Source organism: Gavia stellata, chromosome 1, assembly GCF_030936135.1.
Source record: "Gavia stellata isolate bGavSte3 chromosome 1, bGavSte3.hap2, whole genome shotgun sequence".
Lineage (NCBI taxonomy): Eukaryota > Metazoa > Chordata > Aves > Gaviiformes > Gaviidae > Gavia > Gavia stellata.
In genome coordinates, this window is record NC_082594.1 from 84,835,583 (window position 1) to 84,856,452 (window position 20,870).

Consider the following 20,870-nt stretch of genomic DNA (forward strand, 5'->3'; position numbering starts at 1 on the left):
CCAGCGCACAGCGCCGGCAGCCGCGGGGAGTCCCCCTCCGTGCGCCTCCCACACAGGCAGAGAAGCCGGGTGGGGCGCGGCGGCCGTCCCGTGGGACAGGTCCCGTGGGACAGGTGGGACAGGTGCCCCGCGGCGGCCCCGCGCGCCTCCCTCTTCCCTGCCGGCAGCGCTCTGCCCACCTCGCGCGCCAGCTCCGCCGCCCCGCCTATTGCCCACCCCCTGCGGCGCCGCGAGAGGGAAGCTAGAGCGCCGCCCTTCCCCGCGACAGGCGGAAGTGGCGTATGCGGAAGGAGCGGGTGGCCCGGGCTTCCGCATACGGAGCTGCTCGCCCCTCGGCGTTAGGAGTGCCCGTTAACGGCCGAGTGCGGCGGCCGCCGCCGCTCCTGCACCATGTTGCGCGGCCTGGGCAGCTGGTTGGGGCTGGAGCGGGCAGGCGAGGAGAAGCTGCTGTCGGCCGAGGAGAGGAGCAGCTCCGCGGAGGAGGAGGAGGAGGCGGCGGCGGCGGCAGCTGCAGGTGCGGTGGCGGCCGTGCAGAGCTCGGAGCAGACGGAGCTGCAGGTGGACTCGGAGGCGCTCCTCAGCCAGGCCAAGGGACTCGGCAGTGAGTGTCCTGCTCTCGCACGCCGGTGCTGGCGGGGAGAGGGAGGCGGAGGCGGCCCGGGCACCGCCAGCCCCGGGGAACACCCGCAGCTAACCAGAAAGCGCCCTTCGCGCTGCCCCTGCGGCTCCCCGCAGCCGAAGTGCCCCCTCCGCTCCGCTCTGCTCCCCCGCGGTACCTTGGGCCGCCCCGGAGAGGTGTGGAGCTCCTCCCCCTCCCACACACATCGCCGCTGTGGCCCTTTATGCAACGAGAAGGCTTGAGTAAAACAATAGCCTCATTTGTTGGAGTGTATCGTGCCCAGGCATCTTCACGCGGGAAGTGCTGTTATGGGTCTGGTTTAAAACAGTAGTCTTGGCAGCAAAATTCCCTTAGTATGGTGACTGCAGGGTAGCAACTGGAGAAGGGAAGGTAGGCCAGTTTAATGTACGTTTAGGGGTTGGAGAAGTACTTATCATTGGCACATAAAGCAAAGCTTTAGTTGAACTAAACAGTTATAGATAGGTTTTAAGATGAGTTAAGCATGTTTGTTCTCAGTTCAACAAATGTAAAAGAAAAATCACTTTTCATCTAGATAGCTACAACTCCAATGTAGCTTGCATAGTGATGCAAAATGGGGAACACAAGTTTGAGGTGACCAGAATACTCTTTCAAAAAAACCAAACAGCTCTGAAGCATATCTTTCCAGATGTAAACAGTAGTTCAGGTCAGTTTAGCTAGTATGGAACATGTTCTCAGTGAAGAAGTGTTAAAAGTCATTCTTCCCTACCGTTTTTTATTTTGTTTTCACATATGTTTGTTTTGCATCTCTTTTAAATGATGTTTGTTAACTGCAGTCTATGGCATGCATCACTACCGTGTAGTTTTTCATGCACCTTGTCCAGTGTCTTCCACAGTTCTGAAACAATCCTATGCAATTGCTAAAACTGGAAGTTTGGAAGTGACCTAATTCTCTAATTTCCTCTTCATTTTTCTGCATTTCTGAGATTCTTTTTAAATAGCGGTTACTGACAATGAGAAATATTTGATTACGTTGCTAACAGTTCTGTGCACTGTTAAAGGATGTTGCCTCACTGGAGGTAAAACATTTGAAAAAAACTTGGCTGTTTAAAATATGAACTAAGTAAATGTCTGCAAATGTTCTTTTCAGTTATCATCTTTTTCAGAACTTCTACTAAATGAACAGCATTTCTTTAAGTATCTGTTCTGTTGTCATTGTGGGAGAAGTGATGTATACATATAGAATAACATACTTCATGAATTGGTGTGGGGTTTCTGTTTTTTTGATAGGAAAGTAATGGGTTTTGATTATTTTGTTGAACTCATCTGTAATGAGGCAAGGCTGTAATTTGCTATAGGTAAGAATTCTGCTTTACTATAGTAGATTCTCAGATAAAATTAATCCGAAGTACAGCTCTCCATACTCATTGCTAAAGTGTTTTCTTACTGGTGCTCTGAAACGCTGGATCAATAACAACTGAAAGGTTAGTCGGAGATTGTTCTTTACTGTGCTTTGCCTTGGGCTATCTGAGCTGCAGCAGATTATCTGTGTAGTTTGGTCAAATACTCGTCTGTTTGTTGTAAATTGATCCTAATCTGGTAGTCACTCTGATTGTTCAGGAAGGAAAAAAGACTGAATTTTCAGGGGAAGAATAAGTGTTGACTGTTACAGATATAATTTGCACTGGAAGTGAGAATTTGCTTTAGTAATCCATGAGTTCATTGTCTGTGATACCAGAGAAGATTGTAGTGGAAAGGCTTTTTTGTAAAGATTTGGATGTCACTGTTTTAACACATGATTACTCTAGAAACATCTGCATGGCTAATAACCAGGGTAGCTGTGTGGAAAGACTCCCCTAGCACATAAGAATTTTAATGGTAAAACTGAAGCCTTACATACATTATTTTTTTCTCATTTTCACATCATTACAAAGGTTAGGAGAGTTTGTCAGTGTGAACTAATAATAGAAATATTGCTAGATACATATTCTTAATACAGGCATAAATTTGTAAGAGGGAGGGAAAGTTTCTTGGTCATTTGAAAGTGCATATGTTACTTTTCCACCACTAATTCTATTTTTCTAAGGCAAAGCACCACCTCTCACTGAGGTTTTACAAGTACCTCAGTTCAGAAGAATATTTGCCCTTAATGGAGATAAGAGGCATTTTGCTCTTCAGACTGGTTCCAGGACTGGCCAAAACCACTCTGCCCAACAATACCAAAATGTTGCTGGACAGCAAATGTTTCGACACCTTTTGCACCTAAAACAATTGCATGTGAGAAAGTTTCCAGGGATACATAAAACGACCAATAAAAGCTGGTAGGGAGGAAACAATCCAGTAGGCTGCTGCTTCCTCTACCATCATAAGGGGGACAATGTCTATGTCTAAAGTGTAGAAGATAGTATTTTTTATACAATGTGAAGCATGTGATGGGTTGTAAAGCCTGATAACAGATATGAAAGATACTAGCAAGTACTTGAAGAAAGTTTGGTGGCCACCATTCTGTGGCTTATAAATGGAAGTTACATATAAAGAAACTGGCTTGCTTGAGGGCTGGCTAGACTTCTACATTTGTCAGTATTGATTTGGTGATACCACTGAAGAAAGAATATTTTATATGCCACAAAGAACCATCAGCTTTCCAAAAGGTGACCTGAATGTTCCAAAGTAACTCATTCTACCGGTGGCTAACAACAGTGTGTTAAAACAACTCACGTGGTTTTTTTGCATGGTAAGGTTATTTCTTAGATTTCTAACCTATAAGGAAACTGGAATTTTTGTGATGTCCTGAGAAGGAAGGTGGTTTTCTGTTTGAAACGGAAGTGCTGGGTTTATTTTAAATCACTTCTATAAAAGTCAAAGTTGATTTTCTGAAATAACTAAAATATTTTTGTCCATGTGCTTTGCATTCTTACTAATGCCTCAAATATAACTTTGGTAGGTACTATGCAGTTTAGAGCCACCATTACTGCTTCTAACCCTAGAATTAGAATAGAATAGTTCAGTTGGAAGGGACCTATAACGATCATCTAGTCCCACTGCCTGACCACTTCAGGGCCGACTGAAAGTTAAAAGCATGTTTTTAAGGGCATTGTCCGAATGCCTCTTAAACACTGACAGGCTTGGGGCATTGACCACCTCTCTAGGAAGCCTGTTCCAGTGTTTGACTACACTCTCGCTAAAGAAATGTTTCATAATGTCAAGTCTGAGCCTTCCCTGACTGATGCAGCTTTGAGCCGTTCCCATGAGTCCTGTGGCTGGATACAATATGAGGGAGAGGAGATCAGTGCCTCCCTCTCCCCTTCCCCTCCTCAGGAAGCTGTAGAGAGCAATGAGGTCACCCCTCAGCCTCCTTTTCTCCAAACTAGACAAACCCCAAATCCTTAGCCGCTCCTCATAGGACATTCCTTCCAGCCCTTTCACCAGCTTTGTTGCCCCCCTCTGGACACAGTCGAGGACTTTGACATCCTTCTTAAATGGTGGGGCCCAGAACTGCACACAGTACTCAAGGTGAGGCTGCACCAATGTTAAATACAGTGGGATAATCACCTCTTTTGACCGGCTGGTTATGCTGTGTTTGATGCACCCCAGGATGTGGTTTGCCCTCTTGGCTGCCGGGGCACACTACTGACTCGTATTGAGCCTGCTGCCAAGCAGCACCCCCAGATCCTTTTCCGCAAAGCTGCTCTCCAGCCAATCCTCTCCCCATTTATACTTGTTCCCAGCACTACTCCATCTCAGGTGCACAATCTGGCATTAGTTCTTGTTAAATTTCATGCCATTGATGATTGCCCAATGCTCCAATCCATCTAGATCCCTCTGCAATTATTATATTATTATATTTACTATGGTGCTTACTGGCATTCATTGTATATACTGTAACTGTGATCTTACAATCATAATACAACTGTTCAAATGTAATAAAATGCTTGTGACATCATGTCATTATCTGAGAAATAAACAATGCCAATGTTGTTTCAGATCCTTTGTCAATAAACTGATATTTAATGTTTCTGAAGGTTTGTGATACACATCTTGCTGCTTGCAAGTTTGTTCTCCTTAATTAAAAACGAACAATACAAGGCAACTGTCCATGCTACATAGTTCTTTCCCTGTCACCTTTCTTCACTTCAGCACTGCTAATATAAAAAATGCTAGTTAGTCTTTGAAAATATTTGTTAATGCTCTTCTGACATGGAACATATTCAGAAAAAAAGGTAAGCAGGGCTACAGTGTTTCTCATGGAGCTAAAAAGAAGACAGTGCAAAATAGAAAAGGGCAAACATAAGAGCAAGCTTCTATCTTAAGACTTTTGAAGGAATCTCAAGTGTTATTTGCCTAAAATTTTTTATGTATTTGCTGCCTTAGTTCATGACACTTTATTGTGCATATTGATTTTCTTAAAAAATTATAATTCTCTTTTAATACTCTTGCTAAAGTTACTTTATTGCTTAATGTCTCTGAAATACTTAAATTAAATTAGGAAAGACACGTTGCTTCAGAAAATTCATTGGAAAGCAATATTTCAAGGACCATTAGGAATGTTTGATTTAGTAAACAAGGTTCATGTATTAAAGTTTGATTTACAGAAAGTTGTGATCAAACATACAGTTTGATCATCATCACTAAAGAATATGAACTAGAAAAGGATAAATAGGATTTTAGGAGTTCTTCATAGGCCAGAAGCTGGGTTAAATGAATTTGAAAGAAGATTTCAAGTAGGTATCCAAATGTTTAAAGAGAAAGGAAAATCTAGTCAGAGAACTGGATATCAAGAGATCTTTTTTCAGCCCTTTCTCTTCTCATCTGTGAAAGGTTACCTCTTCAATTTTGCCACTGCTGCTACAAAAAAGATATCTGAATCCGTTGCCGAAACAGCACATACAATAAAGAAGTCTGTAGAAGAAGGAAAAATCGACAGTATCATTGATAAGGTATTTTATTTCTAGATAATTGATCTGAAAGATCTGCTTGCTTACTGTTGATGTAATGTGTAACATATCTGGCATGTGATAACATTTCTTTAAGCTGGCTTTAGGAATTACATATTTCAAGAGCAGATGTCTCCTGTTACGATAAATGATGTGACTGAAATACTTATTCAAGGTAGACATGCCAAAAAATGGTCACTCTGCTTTACTCAGTACTGCACCTGTGTTCCTTCAGGATGTAGATACACTGGAAAAAGACCAGAAGAAATACAAAAAATACTGGCATAGGAGGAAAGACTGGAAGAGTTAGTAGAGGCAGGCAGTTGGGGGATGTCTGGGGGATGTGTGGGTTGGTGTTTTTTCCCCAGTTTATCTAGGTGGAAAGAGAAATGCTATAGCCTGTGTCTTAAATGCATCTCTGAAGCAAGATTCAGCATTAGGTCAGCTTTGTGGATATTGTATACTAAGACCCTAGGGCTATACAGGTATGGTTTCGTAAAACCCAGTGAGTTAGTGAAACAGCTTACTATTGTCCTTTCTCCTCCCCAACCCTGCCACTTATCTCTTGCCCTCCCTGTTCCTGTCTGCCAGCTCCAGTTGCTTGACTTCTGCCAGCAAGTGTTTTCCCAGTGCTTTAAGTCATGAACTTGGTGGAAAGGAAAAAAAGCAGCAATAAGTGCTATGTAGCGTTCTGTGGTTTTTAGCCAGGGTAGCTTGGAAGAGAAAGGGAAAGGGAACTGGCCAAAACCAACCCAGCTGTAGAGGGACTGTGCATCCGGGAGTGTCAGACATGGGAGATGCAGCCAGACCCCTCCTCCTGCTTCTGTCTCTCAAACACTCCTTCAGGGGAACTAAAGCGTTTCCTTTTTTTTCTGTTATAATCAAATTTTGTCTCCAGATTTCACTGACTTTTTAGTGACAGCTGTCTATATATAATAGCAGAGTTATATTTCCTACTACAGTATATTAGAGTCTAACGTAATTTTGATCCACATCAAAATGGAAAAATCGAGTAAGAAGGTTATTTGGTAATTTAACACACAAATAATAATGCTCATAAGAATCTGTAGCTAAGTACCTACAGCATATTTTATGCCTAAAAAACCATTTTCTTTTTTCTGTGAATGCCTTACAGTAATATGAGTAATATTAGTTTTGACTAATAAGTTTATGTATGGGAGAAACAGGATTATAACTATATAATCGTAAAGCTTTTTTATTACACCATATAAATTATTTTATTCCATAAATACCAATAATTCATATAACTTACAGCCAGGAGGAACCACAGTGATCTAGTTGTGTAACAGGCACTACAGTAGTTCTCTCACTGATGAGAGATGTTCATCTTAAACTGAAATGCTGGGTTGTTGAAGGAAAAAAATACAGGAATTTATCAGGATTTAGCTTGAAGACTTGCATGCTTTTTGGCAACTTGTTAAGCCATAGACTTCACTGCATAAAATTTGTATTTTGTGAGTGATTTAAGTATTCATTTCTAGCTTCATGGTTTTTTGCCTCTGCTTTCAACTACAGAATATTTGCATTGTTACTTCTAAATTATGGCATGCTGACTTCTGAGACCATTCTCCATTTTTTAATTCTAAATTCAATTTAATTCTAAATGAAAATTTGTCAATAACATAAATGGAGAACTAATTTTATTTCAGCTGAGCAGACATTCTGAAAATCATACTTAACAATTTTACAAGGATATATTTCTTAAGCAACTCTTGAAATTTATTGTAAGGCCAAGGGTATCTTTAAGTGTTGAATGCTTTAAAAACGTGTTTAAACAAGTCTAAACAGTCTGTGTTGTCTGTATTTGATATGGTAAGGTGCTAAGTGTATATGCGTAGTATGCTGACGTTCAAATTATCAGCTGGGATTTTTCATTCTTTTTTGTTGTTGTCCCCTGAACTTGGTAAAACTATAAATAAAATTTTGAAAGCGTGCACAATATTTTAAATTTTTAAAGGCAAAATCGAATGTTTTGTTAAAGGGGAATGTATGAGTTACATGAAATACCTTAAACTAACTTACAGAAAGGACCACCAGGGATATAAGAATATGATCCTGCAGTGGATTTGAAAGCATTTTCTGAGTGAACATGAAAAAAGAGTGAATTTTTTTTTATTGTGGTTCCCTAATTTTTATTTTAGACAATTATTGGAGATTTTCAGAAGGAACAGAAGAAATTTGTCCAAGAGCAACAAACAAAAAAATCAGGTAATGTATTTTTTTATATATATAATGCATAACATTGCATAAGCTAAAACTTGCTGGAAGCTGGATAATTGAGCTATATCAAAACCTAAACTATCAAAACTCTGTTTAATGAAACACATTATGGCAGAACTTAACATATATTGTGGAATAGGAAGATGACATTTTTAAGTGAGGTTAGTGTTACATTATCGAGTTGGTTTAGATTTGCTTTTTTAACCAAATTCAGCATTATGAAATTAACTCAAAGATCACTGTGCTAGCAAAGCTGATCTCTTATTGTTGTTTTGAATCTTAAGCCTGTGTATACATTGAAAACAGGCATGCTGATTACTTTTCTTTTGAGCTTTAGCAATCAGGTCACATTTTCATAATGAAATGAAAAACATGGGGTAGGGTTTGCATTATAGTATTTAATTAGTTTTGCTGTAGGAGTTGCTCTGCTTACATTAAAGGCATAATTGCTCTTTTGCTTTCCCATAAACCATTTGCTTTATAATTATCTGTGATGTAAAGCTTTGAGTTATCCACCCAGGTACTATTGACATCAGTGGATCTACTTGAGACTTTAAAAGAAGCACAGTATTTTTTTTTTTACATTGCATTTCATCATTGGCTTTTATCTCTCTTAAAGTGTTACTTGAATGCAATAATTTCTGACAGTTTGAATAAGTAGTGGCTCTGTTGTTAATCCTGAAAATGAGCTGGTTTTAAATGGGTTGTGATAAGATTTTTCATACTGTCTGTAGGTAGTATGTTAGTCTGGTTTCTTCTTGCAAGACTGCTTATGTGATCGTGTTGTCTGTATTTCTGTCTTTTTGCCTCTGTTAGTAAACTTTGTCATCTGTTAATATATACCTACAAGTTTCATGAAAATAGGTAGCTAGATTGGTGAAGAAGGAATAACAGATGGCCTAACTGAAAGAAGCATTAGCCTCAGATATGAATCCGTGTGGGTGGAAGATCTTGCTGATGTCAGGTGCATAGGCAAATAAGCATTGTTAGTTTAGGTACACAAGAATTATTTAACTATTACAGATGCATCATAATGTCTCTGTAGGCTGAATTTGCATTGACAGTAAAGAGATTAATAGATTTCTATACATCCACAATAGTTTATTTTCCTCTATGTACAGCCTACAGAATTATTTTGGAAGTATCTGTGTAAATATATAAATCAGCTGAACTCGAGTATGCTTATTCAGTGTGTAACATGTAATTTATAACAAATTTATAACTTATTTTTCTCCATCATTAAAGAATTGGTGTCTTCTGGGTGTTAGGAAATTAATACAATAGTAAATGACTTTGAAAACGTAGACAAAGTTTACACGTTTAAAGTGACTCTAGAAATTTCTATTTGCAGGCAGCTTAACCAGTCATACAGCACTACTTCAGTAACTAAACCAAGAGGCACCAAGTTCTGACTGGTGCACACTGCAAAGAAATCCCCACAGTTTTAGTTTTACAATAAAAGAAATCAGCAACTGTTTAATTTCTTTTTTTTTACCTCTGATAAGCAAAGATCCATTCCTAGAGTTTCTCTCTTTTGCCATGAGCGTAGTTTAGGAAAAAGGAACAATGAATTGGCTTACTGACGTAAGTCTGCTTATTTTTGTGACATTGTATGTTACTTTATGTAAGGTGTTTTTTGGTTTTTTTAAAAAAGTAATACACTTGCAATTGTTTTCATCCTTTCAATAACAGAAGTAGCAGTGCCTCCCTGGGTAGATAGCAATGAAGAAGAGACAATTCAACAACAAATACTGGCCTTATCAGCAGTAAGTATTTAGTTTCCTGTAAGATTTGAAATTTTTCTGTTGGAGAGGTTAAAACTTCCCTTTTTTTTTTCTTTTCAAAGTAAGTTTGGCTGGCATTATTAAATTATGTATTTTCAATATACTACTTTTAACGTGTTTGTCACTGTACTGATCATGTGCAAGAGTAAATAGTTCTTTCAGTATCAACTTGAGCCAAAGTAGATTGCCAATATAATTTTTTATTTTTATAAAGGCTTTACAGCTTTGTAGTAGGACAGAATTGTGTAGGAAGTGGGATTGCTTTACTGGTCTTGTGTGTGAAATATGATATCCTTTTTCTGATATCACTTAATGACCATAAATATGTTCTTTAAAGGATAAACGAAATTTCCTCCGGGATCCTCCAGCAGGTGTGCAGTTTAATTTTGACTTTGATCAAATGTACCCTGTTGCAATGGTGATGTTACAAGAAGATGAACTTCTCAATAGGATGAGGTTTGATCTCGTTCCCAAACAGTAAGTAATTTCTGATGGTAACTATGTATCTTTGTACTTTTAATGCATCTCTAAGTATTCATAAATTACTCCTTTTTCTTTTAATTTCCTTCAGTTCTTTCTTTATGTACTTCCTCTGTATTTTGTATCTGCTGATTTCAAACACATGGAATATTGCACGTGCATTATGGTTTAGCAATTGGAGGAAGGAACAGAAGTAGATCTGTTAGGCATTCTGAACTAATAAGGACCTCTTGACTTAAGTATGGTAGAGGCCTTAAATTTTTCCATGCCCAGTGTGCTAAGTTAATTGAGAATCTTTTTCCCAAACAAAGGAAAATACAGCAACAAAAATGTTCAGATCTGTTGGTGTAACTGACACCCCAAAAAGGTTATTAGAGAGAGTCAGAGGCTCTCTGGAGAAATGGTAAAAGAATGCTTCACAAAACAGCAGCAATGCAAGCAAGAAAAACTGGTTTTGAATAGGCAATGGGAAAAGCTCTGTGTTGTGATTGCCTTCCTTCTAGTGGACGTAACTAAAAGATCCATAAGGTCTTTGTCCCAGCAGTTATGGTCTGTCCCAGTATGGCTTCTTGATCCCAGCTATATTCCAGTGCTGTTATCCTTCCTTGTCCAGTCCCAGACTCTGCTCCTAAAACTTGTTTCACAGGTCAACATTCTTGTTAAGTAGGAATTCCCAACATTAGTCTCCTTGTCTAAGGATAGAAACAGGAAAGAAAACATCTTTCTTTGAGCTTTTCTGTCTTAAATCTCATCCTTTTATAAATCTTCCCAGCTCCTCATTTTATTTACCCCCTTCCCTGCTGTTCTTTGCTGCCGTCAGTCCTAAAGCTCTGCCCATATTCTAGGTCTTCATCAGATCTGTCTCTGATGCTCTGTCTTAGCCTCTGGTCATGCTATCCTTGCCTGTTCTACCACATTGCTTAATAGGGTTTTTTCCCCTGTTGTTAGTCTCAGTAGTCACTGTTTCCCTGAATTGGGTGGGAAGGTAACTTCACTCTCTTCTTTCTTTCTTAACCTACACACCTTCCTCCCCACGGATCTTGCCATTTCTGTCTTCTGTTCCCTCTGGGTTAAAGTTGGGTCTTTTCTTGATTACTGGAGGATTATCAGAGGAACGCGTTACATAAGAAATGGGATAGTCTCCCACTTACCAGAGCTGGTTGTTCCTGAGATGGTAGTTTCTAGTTACTGAAGGTCCTGCAGACAGCTGAAAGATGTGCAGATAGTGAAATAGTTCTGCTGCAACCTAGGAATGGCTTCTGCCTATAGATCAAAGATGTTCCAGTTCCACCTGAGGTCTAGGGAAGAAGTAGATAAATATAGTTTGATAATGATAGAATGTTCATTTTAGAGAGGAAGTGAAGAGAACAGGGTTATTTGGCTTGTTGAGTGAGTTTACATAATTTGGCAAGAGAGATGGAACTGCATAACATTTTTCCAAATTATGTATTGCTGCATGCTGTTAAGCTTTTTCTAAAGACATTATGTTGTTGTTATTTTTTATTATTATATGTTCAAGTCCATTGTAACTGTCTTATAAGAGATCAAGAACTTCTACAATGAAGGATTTTTTTAAACTGTGTTAATATCACTAATATCTTTTTTACGTTTTTACTTAAGTGGCAGCTATGTCTACTCCTTCCCTCTACATATTTAATTTTATTTCATTGCTAGATGGTAAAAGGAACTGTATTTCCCAATGTAGTAATCAAAATCTGTTTGTTCTCTCTAGCGTAAAGGAGGAGGTGTTCTGGAGAAATTATTTCTACAGGGTGTCACTAATTAAACAGTCTGCACAACTCACTGCACTTGCAGCTCAACAGCAAGCAGTAGGAAAAGAAGAGAACAAAGGCAGAGAAGAGGATAGTCAACTGAAAGGTATGGAAAGGATTTGTTTTAGCACAGCTCATTAAGTTAGTGTCAGGCGTACTGACTGTATACATCAGGTGACATGGAATTTTTATCCTGGATTTCCTATTAAATCATGGCTTCTCTCACCATACTTCGTCTGTTTGTTCAGATGGGGAAAGAGGAGGCTACTAGCGCTTTTAAGCTGTTTTCCAATTTCAGCCAGATTTGTCAGAAGAGTGGAAATCTCAAGAGATGAAATTTTGTACTTGTCTTATAGCAGCTCAAGACCACTAGTGGTCTCTGGTGTGCTTTTTTGACTTGTCAGAAAGAAGTAGGAGGTACCTTTGTTTCACCTGATAAGACAACAGGTACTAGCCAACCCAGCCAGCTGGCATATGGTTTGCTCTTGGCTTTTCCTTAGGTCTCAGGCCAAACAGAAGTTAGCGAGTGATACGGGGGTAGAATTACTGTGGTGGTGGAGGCAGAGATGCATGCAGGATGTGGAAAGGCCCACAATGTATCACAGAAATGGAGGAAGATGGGGACCAGGAGGCTACCTGGGATTCAACCTTGAGATGAAAAACACACTTCAATGTAGGCATCTTCAGTTACATTGATCAGTTTATGCAGATGATTCTTACTGACCAAACAAATTCTGCAAGCAGGAATATATGCAGCTTAAAGAGTATAAAGGAGTTACTAGCAAAGACACAAAAGATAACTAGTAGCTCATTAAATCTTAGCTTACGCTAGGTGCGCTCACCACCCCTGGTAAGACACCTGAAGAATCTTGGCAGGCTGGGTAGGCATTAGGCAGAAGGAGAAAGCCTTTACTGCCCCTTGGAACACATTCTCATATCTCCAACATCAATAAATTGTCATCATCCATGAAATCCATTAATGCTCATGTCCTGTTGACACTGCTGGCCTGATTGACAACCAACTGATCACTGCCAAGTTGACTTCCTTTTCCCCCTTTTCGAATATAATATCTTTCCATACTGGTATTTTTCCTCTTGAGTCCTTGCACTGCTAATGATCCCATCTTTCTAATCCTACCTCAGTTTCTAATTTCACCTTTCTTATCTTTTTACAGACTTTCTCACAGCTCTTTTGCACAACTTGGTAATTTTCTGCATAGTCTGAGCTAAGGTTACTCATCTGGGCCTTGGCTGCTTGGACACAGGCAGCTGAACCTTGGGGTGAAGGGGAGGTTACAAAGGGAATTTCAGATCTGGGCTTGCATGTTGCATAGAAGATACTTTTTCAAAAAGGACTGTAGTAATTTCCTCAAGCTTTTTTGTGTGTGCCTTTGCTGTCAGTTTGTCTCAGAAATTCTCATAGGTTCTATTCAGGGTGTGCATGTGTTAGCACAGGCAAGGTTCCCATCTAGAATGAACAAAGTAGTTTTCTCTGAATTAAAATCCAAGTAATGTTGACAGAACAGGTCACTCCAGAATCTACTGCAGACCAAGAGGCACAAATTCTGATTTGTTTTATCCGGGACAGTTGTCTGCTGTCCCACTGGGCTATATATATAATCAAACATTACAGCATGTCCTCATGTTGAACAGCATACTGTAAATCACAGAGACACTATTCATGCTATATCAGGCTTTGTAAGCTTAAAAAAAATCTTGGCCTCACTTGAGTGTATTACACAGAGCACAGAGGAGATTTTGGCCAAATCTATGCAAAGTGACCCCAGGCCATGTGTCCTCCAGAGGATGCTAGCCTTTGAGGAGTGTAACTGTTGCCAGCACACACCAGTGGGCTGTAGGGAGCAGGGTTCCCTCCCTGGGAAGATGAACAAAGACAGTATAGAAATAGCCCAACATGATATATATGTTTACTCTAATAACAATTCTTTTACTCAGTATAGTTCAAAAGACTGCTTTAAGCAAAGGAGTACAGAACTTGTGTTTGGTTTGGTTTTTTTCTGTACCTTTTAATTTAAAATACGTGCATGTTAAAAAATGAAGTTGAGAACTACATGATAGTGAATCTTCCTGCTGTTTTTGTCATTTTGTAAGCATGTTCTTTTTGTAGAAACAGAAGAGCAATAGAGGAAATGTGATTGTATGGAGAAACAACTGATTGATCAGTTTCGTGGAAGCTGAGACTTAATTATTTTTCCTCATGTGAAAAAGCTACTCTTAAATGTCCTCCATTAACTCTTTCATCATAACAGAAAGCTTTTGTCTTTACCTTTCAGTGCAGACTGTATTTAGGCTCATTTCCTACTTACCTTTTCATGTTATGTCACTTCCACACTCCCACCATATTCGGCTCCCATTTTTGTCATTTTCTATGAGCAAGTTGTGTTTACTGTTACCCTGTACAGGTGCCATCAACTCAGGAAATCATTGGGATTCTCGCAATTTCATAAACTTTTGCACCTAACTGGCATCTAAATGCATTTATCTAATTTTCTTTCTTTCTTGTATTTCTTTATTGTTGTGATTTTTTTAATCTTTTTTGGATTTCTGTTCCTCTGGATTTTTTATTACAGCAGCTGATAGGATTATATTATAGACTATTAAGAGTAGTGACTGTCTTCTCTGGTTTATGTAGTGCCTCACAATATATCTTTGAGTATTTTGGATCCTTCCATTTAGTCCTTAGTATAGAGGAAAAGGTTGTGTTTGGAAGGATTAGAAACATAAATTCTGCCAGAAGATATTTTCTTCACTGTTGTTTATAAGCATGTTGTCTGTGAAGTCTGTTTACTATCAGTATGCTTCCCCTTTCCACTGAGCTTTTTATTTGATTTCTGTTTCTGCATATCATTGCTTCAGTAAACCAAGTTCAGAAAAAGGGAAGCTGCTACTGTTGTGGCTGACTGGCTAGTCAAATAGAAGTTACTCTATCGTTAATGACGGTGGTGAAGGTTTCCTTTATGCAGTCTAAATATGTAGTTAAATGGGTAGTCTTAAACTGTAAGTGCTTAGGGATAACGTCCTTTTTTTTTTTTAACAGTACAGTATTCACATTTGCCAAACTATGGCTGTTTTAATTGAAGTGTCTCAAGTCTACAGGAGAGGTGGCAGCTGACCCTATTGAACAACAAAGCTGTTATCTTTGAGTCATCAAAACCCCTGGGAATTGCTAGTCAAAGAGCAAGTTGCTGGATAATACCCAAGGAGTTATTCTAGTAAAATTACTGTTGTGACTGAAAACAAAACATATCTTCATTTAAAAAAAACCCACAAAAACGACGCAAAACAAAAAAAAAAACCACCATCTTTTGGCCTGTTAAGGTTCTTATACAGTTCAGAAGACCAGTATAGGATATGCAGCTACATTTACTGTCCTAATGACTGTATATTCTGTAATGGCAAAGGTATGTTTACCAGACCATAGTAAATACATGTTTTGTTTAATTTGAAAATTGCATGGATTTGGGAAGCTCTGAATCATCTGTGTTATTTTGATTTAAATAACCTTTTTGAAGGTTGGATTGCCTAATTGGAGGCTAAAACTGGAAGTAATTGCCTGTTGGTAACTTCATAATGTTCAGAGTTTCTTCTTAAAGCTGACTGATGTCTATAAAATAGAATTTATTGCCTTCCATTTTTATCTGTCTGTCTCCTCTTTACCTGCTGTTTCCACACAGTTAAATTAGCATGGTTGATGTGAAAGGAAAAAAGAAGGGACAAATAGAAGACATTCCACGTTCTAGTGTAGAGACTATATAAGATCTATAACAAAATGCCAAGTTCTAGTCCTTCTCCAAGTATTAGTAACTATTTACTTGGGAATTAAGTTACCTCAGGGGCAGAGAGCACATCAGCAGTGGAGGAGATGATGCCAGGCCAGTAGATCCAGAACAGTGCTAATGGTATGTTAGTCACATCAGACTGTTGCATGGCCCAGTGCAGAGCTGCTGTGCCGCTTCTGCATGAGAGCAGCAGATGGAGCTTGAGGCATCTCTCTTGCGTGGTGCTTTGCGCACTCGGCGCTGAGCAGCAAAGAGTTAGTGCCGTGTTCTACGGGCTTCCGGAGCAGGGGGTGCTGGAGCCTCTTTGGCTGTGGTGTTGGGTGCAATAACAGATCCTCTGAAGGCTGGGAAGGGGAAGGAAGAGAGATGATGGGACAGAGCAGTGGGCATTGAGTAGATGAGCTGTATAAGCAGTGACAGCTACCAATTAGGGAATTATTGTAATTACAGCTGATCTTTATTTTAAAAATCAAACCTGAAAAAAAAAAATCCCCCTTCCGAAATTGCTGAGTAAGCAGGAAGGGTCCACCTGGGCACACTGCAGAAAGCAGAGCTGCAAGCTCAGAGCTGCTTTGCATGTTTAAACAAATAGAACTGCTAAGCAAGCACTCCATCACTACCACAACCTGCCCAGTATGTTAATTATTCTTGCAGCCACCTGGCTCTTTATTGTGACTCCTCTACCCTGCTAGCTGCACAAGGAAGAAAGCTGGGGTGTTCCTTTACCTGCCAGGAAAAAAGATCTGTCCTTGCTTGTAAACAATCGTTGTCCTCCTAGCACCATGCTACTAAATACAGAATGCACAGTGAGTTTTCTTAGGAAATTGGGAATAGCTTCTAGGGTTTATGTTTTTCAGTGACTTCCTTTGCCTGCGTGAAAGAAGGTCAGGCTGCGGAGCACTCTTCTCATGTGCATTTAGGGGTGTACGTACAGATGTAGCCTGGTATACCTAAGAGCTAACTAGTGCCCATGTCAGTAGTAGCACCCAACCAGGGGAGTTTGGGAACTTCTGTGATAGCCAGTAACTGGAATTCATGACCAAGTCTACACCTTTGTAACTTCAAAGATCTTGTGACATGTATTGCAATCTGTGTTTTATAGAAGACATTCTTTCAGATTTCCAACTGTTCCTATTTATGTAGCTCTTTGGATTGTTTTGAGGGGCAGAAGGAGTCCTGTGATTTAACTTTGGAGTCATAATGAAGAAATTATTTGCTAAATTTGCCTTAATTAAGGAATAGAAAATTGCTTCTCTTCTGTTTTGTTGTTGTAAATGCTTCATCTATGGCTGAATTCAGCCTTTAACCACCAGAATTCCTTAAAACTTGAAATACAGTATTTCCTTGTACAGTTAATAGCCATGCAGATTAAATGACATCTTTATATATTTAAATGTAACCTAGCTTTTTTTTTTTCACCTCTTGATAGAAACAGTACGGCCAAAAACACCGCCTGTTACAATAAAGCCTCAAATAAAATCTCAAGAGGTAAAAATGCTGTTATATTTTATCTGGTATTTAGTATGTGAAACTGTTACTTAATAGGTAATTATGTATCCTTTTGAGTAAGTTGTGCTATGAAAGCATTATAATATAGTATCTGACAGTCCTAACCTGCTGCTGTTCTGCTGTGATATTAATTTTTAGTGCATACACTTTAAACTCATTTTTCAGTAGAAAAAACAGTAGTTTATGTGAAGAATACTTTCATTAGTATCCTGCACATTATAATAAAACATGTTTTTACTCTCAACAGTGACATTTCCAAAATGTTTGGGGTAGAAGGTTTGCATTGTCTTTAGACATCAGGGATACCTTCATAAAAAAAATATATTTGTGTGCCATGTTCTGTCCAACTCTTCAGCAGTTGTCAGGTTTAAGTATCAGAAATCTAAATTATGCATTGCAATAGCAACATTATTTTTTTTGCAACAGCAAGTAGAGTTTTGCTTGATACTGCAAAAACCTATTAACTTAGACGTGTAATGACCCTTGTTCATTTCTGGATTGTAAAATCAGTGCCAGAGAACACTCTTGGCAAAAGCAGAGTTGTGCATTCACTTGCCAATAATATGCAGTGGACTAAATTAAGCTAGAAAGATTTCCAAAGAACAGTCCTCTCTATTATTATCTGTGTGTAGAAAACTGTTACTGAATTGTGGTCAAAATTTAGTATTAGTCTTAGGTACTGTTCTAAGCTACTCGTGAGTTTATTATTGTTTCTGAAAATTACAAAAACAGAATTAAAGTTGTTAAGAAACACACAAAAAGGAGCCTAGGATGAAAAGGAGATAATTTTCAGTATAACTATCTAACATTTTTGTCTGTACAAAAATACTCTTGAAGAAAAATAGCCCATAAAGAAAAATAGTTGTCAGAGTAATGCATTTGGTTTGGTTTTTTGCTGACTCTATCTAAAAGCCAGTCAGTCACATGAGTGGAAGTATATATTGGTGACATTTTTTTCCCCCTTTTTGGATAAGCTTATACAAAACTATCTTACTGCAGGATGAGGAAGAGATTTCCACAAGTCCAGGTGTATCAGAATTTGTAAGCGATGCTTTTGATGCCTGTAATCTGAATCAGGAAGACCTAAGAAAAGAAATGGAACAACTGGTGCTAGACAAAAAGAGAGAAGAGACTTCAGTAGTAGAAGGTAAAGCTATTATTACCTTCTGTGTCTTAAATACAGTAATTCTAAGATAGGTTGATTTAAAAAAAAAAAAAAAATTATAATTCAATTTAAGGAAGTAGATGTGTGACCATTTTTCAAAGTGTATGAAATGACTTGCAGTGAAATATTGCAGAAATTAATGATAATTCTTACCACAGCCGAACCACATCTTATACAGAATGTTAGCTGTGAGCTGTTTAAATCCAAAGAACCTAACAATTTTTAGGTGGCTCTTTTATGAAAGTGACAATGGAGTATTTTTTTTCTGTCTACCTCCTCCTTTCCCTTCCTTCTCCTTCATAGGTGAATTTTTCTTTCTTTAATTGACAACCTTATAGGTCAAGTACAGTATTTGGAAGTGAGGCTATGTTTTCTTCTTGTGACACCAGCTAAAAAGGCAGTATTAGCACCAGACTGTGAGCTTGCAGATGCCTCTGCTGTAAAAGGTTTTACATGCATTTGGAACAGTTAAAATTTAACAAATAGCTTTGATAATGATGAGAAGAAATAAAGTGGGGCTTATACTTAATTCAGAAGAACTAGTATCAGTGTAAAGAGCATAAAAAACAATCTGTGATGATGTGACTCCGGCCATACACAATGAAGACACTTATATATGTAGATGCTTATCATAATACAATTTTCAGAATTCATCTTACAATGTGTGTTTGATGTTGCTGAATCCTTCTTTTCTGAGATTGGGTTTTTTTCCAATACATAGCCAAGCTTGAGGAATTCTTAAAAGTAATATTGGTTCCTTGTGCCTAGCTTTTTGATGGAAGTGTTTCAGTAAGTCATTAATGTGTAATTTATTCAGAGAAATCTCAGCTGGCATTACTGACTTGGACTATGGAATTACGTACCTTCATATCTAGGCTGAAGTACTAACCAACATGTAACACATCAAACACCCATCTCCTCCCCCATACTCTTGCATATGATAGGTAGACCTAATTAAAACAGAGATTAACAATACAGGAATGCTTTCTGACTCATTTTTTTGCCCTGAAGTATGAAATATGATTACCTTTAACCCTGATTAAATGAGCTTGCCTAGCTACAAATGTCAGGGAGGAGAATACGTGCTTCTTTTTTCACATGATCCACAGTATTTAATCTTGATATTTTTTTTCCGTAACAGTGTATTCAACAAATTTACAAACTTTATTAATTTTTTCCAGAGATTTAAAAGTACAAAGAGAAAGTCAGTTGATAGTAGACTGAAAGAGTGTAGGAAATGAGCTTGCAAAGGGATGCTTGTTACAACTAAGCTGCATATTTGCTTTTTGTATCTTTATTATAGTATGCACATAGGAATATAGACTTGTATATTAATTAATTCCTATCCATGGTCAATAAGAAGATGAAATTTCTGATCTTGAAGTTTCTTTAGTTTTTAAGGAGAATTGTCCATGAAGTTCGGGGGCTGTAAGAGAGAGTAAATGCAAATTAATCTAGTTTTATATAAATATGCAACATTCTGTATTATCAATTTAATTCTTACACATAATTTGTCTCTTGCAGAAGAAACTGCTGATTGGGAAAAGGAATTACAACAAGAGCTTCAAGAGTATGAGGTGGTGACGGAATCAGAAAAGCGTGATGAAAACTGGGATAAAGAAATAGAAGAAATGCTGCAAGAAGAAAATTAAGCATTTTCACAAAATCACTATAACCCTAAGCTTTTTCTGAGGACTGACATGGATTTCTGCTTTCATATTTTGCTTACGAAAGATCTTCAAAAGACATAAAAGAATCTGAAATCATTATAATTCCATATGGGGATACAGCCATTATTTCTGTTCTTTATATGAGCAGTTTCTGAACTTCAGCATTCTTCAAAAGAAAAAAAAAAAAGACAGACACTGCAGGTTATATGTTATAATTAAAAGTGGTAACATTATTACACGAAGAAACAGTTTAGTTTGAATCATTTTTAGGTGGTCAGGAAGCTCTGCAAAGAGATTTCTAAATCTAAGAATCTCAATTTGTCTACAGCCTTCTGTTTGGGATGTAAAAATGGATGTTGTAAGTAACATAGTCCTTGAAAGTAACTCTCTCATCACGTTTGCACTCTGATCCCTGTATAATCTGTAAATGTGTACTATTTTTAAGGTACTTGTAGCTAGTAGCTTTCATGTGTATTTAACTTCCTTAATGTATGTAGCCAAAGAATTTATAGAAAACCCTATCGAGTAACTTCCAATAATTTGTTATTAAAAAATACTAATTCAGACTCCAAAAGAAGTACTGATTAATTATTGATCAGATGTGATTAACTGGCAAACATTTAAGCATTAAAATAAGAACAGAGTCATTAACTTGTTAAATCATCATATTAAGATACTGCCTTTCCCCACAGAGAGAAATGGTTTAATGCATTCTTTCTTCAGAAGACTGTTATGTTTCCATTTAATCTTGCTGTCTGAGTGACAGCAAATTAAATGCTTATCTTTATTTTAAGTGCTGAAACATCTATGTAAAAACTTTGGCTGGTTTGGACATCTTTATTAAATACTGTAGATATGTATAAAATTGGTTCATTTATTTGGAGAGAGGGCAGAGTGAGGCGCAAACATATTTCAGA

General features: G+C 38.2%; 1 protein-coding gene across 1 annotated transcript; it reads left to right on the forward strand.

The window, feature by feature from the left end:
- The first annotated feature begins 390 nt into the window (after nucleotides 1–390).
- On the forward strand, nucleotides 391–20,517 carry SYAP1 (synapse associated protein 1). The gene is made up of 9 exons (XM_059821748.1): nucleotides 391–601; nucleotides 5,417–5,535; nucleotides 7,695–7,761; nucleotides 9,466–9,539; nucleotides 9,895–10,034; nucleotides 11,770–11,915; nucleotides 17,039–17,097; nucleotides 18,118–18,265; nucleotides 19,808–20,517. Exons 1-9 carry the CDS (start codon nucleotides 391–393, stop codon nucleotides 19,933–19,935), a joined length of 1,092 nt encoding a protein of 363 aa, XP_059677731.1. The 3' UTR covers nucleotides 19,936–20,517.
- The last annotated feature ends 353 nt before the right edge of the window (nucleotides 20,518–20,870 follow it).

Excerpts from the sequence above, each read along its gene's own strand:
- SYAP1 (XM_059821748.1), top strand. The coding sequence starts at position 391 with ATGTTGCGCGGCCTGGGCAGCTGGTTGGGGCTGGAGCGGGCAGGCGAG. Across the intron at positions 5,536-7,694 it reads TCGACAGTATCATTGATAAG|ACAATTATTGGAGATTTTCA; the intron begins GTATTTTATTTC and ends TTTTTATTTTAG. Across the intron at positions 10,035-11,769 it reads TTTGATCTCGTTCCCAAACA|CGTAAAGGAGGAGGTGTTCT; the intron begins GTAAGTAATTTC and ends TGTTCTCTCTAG.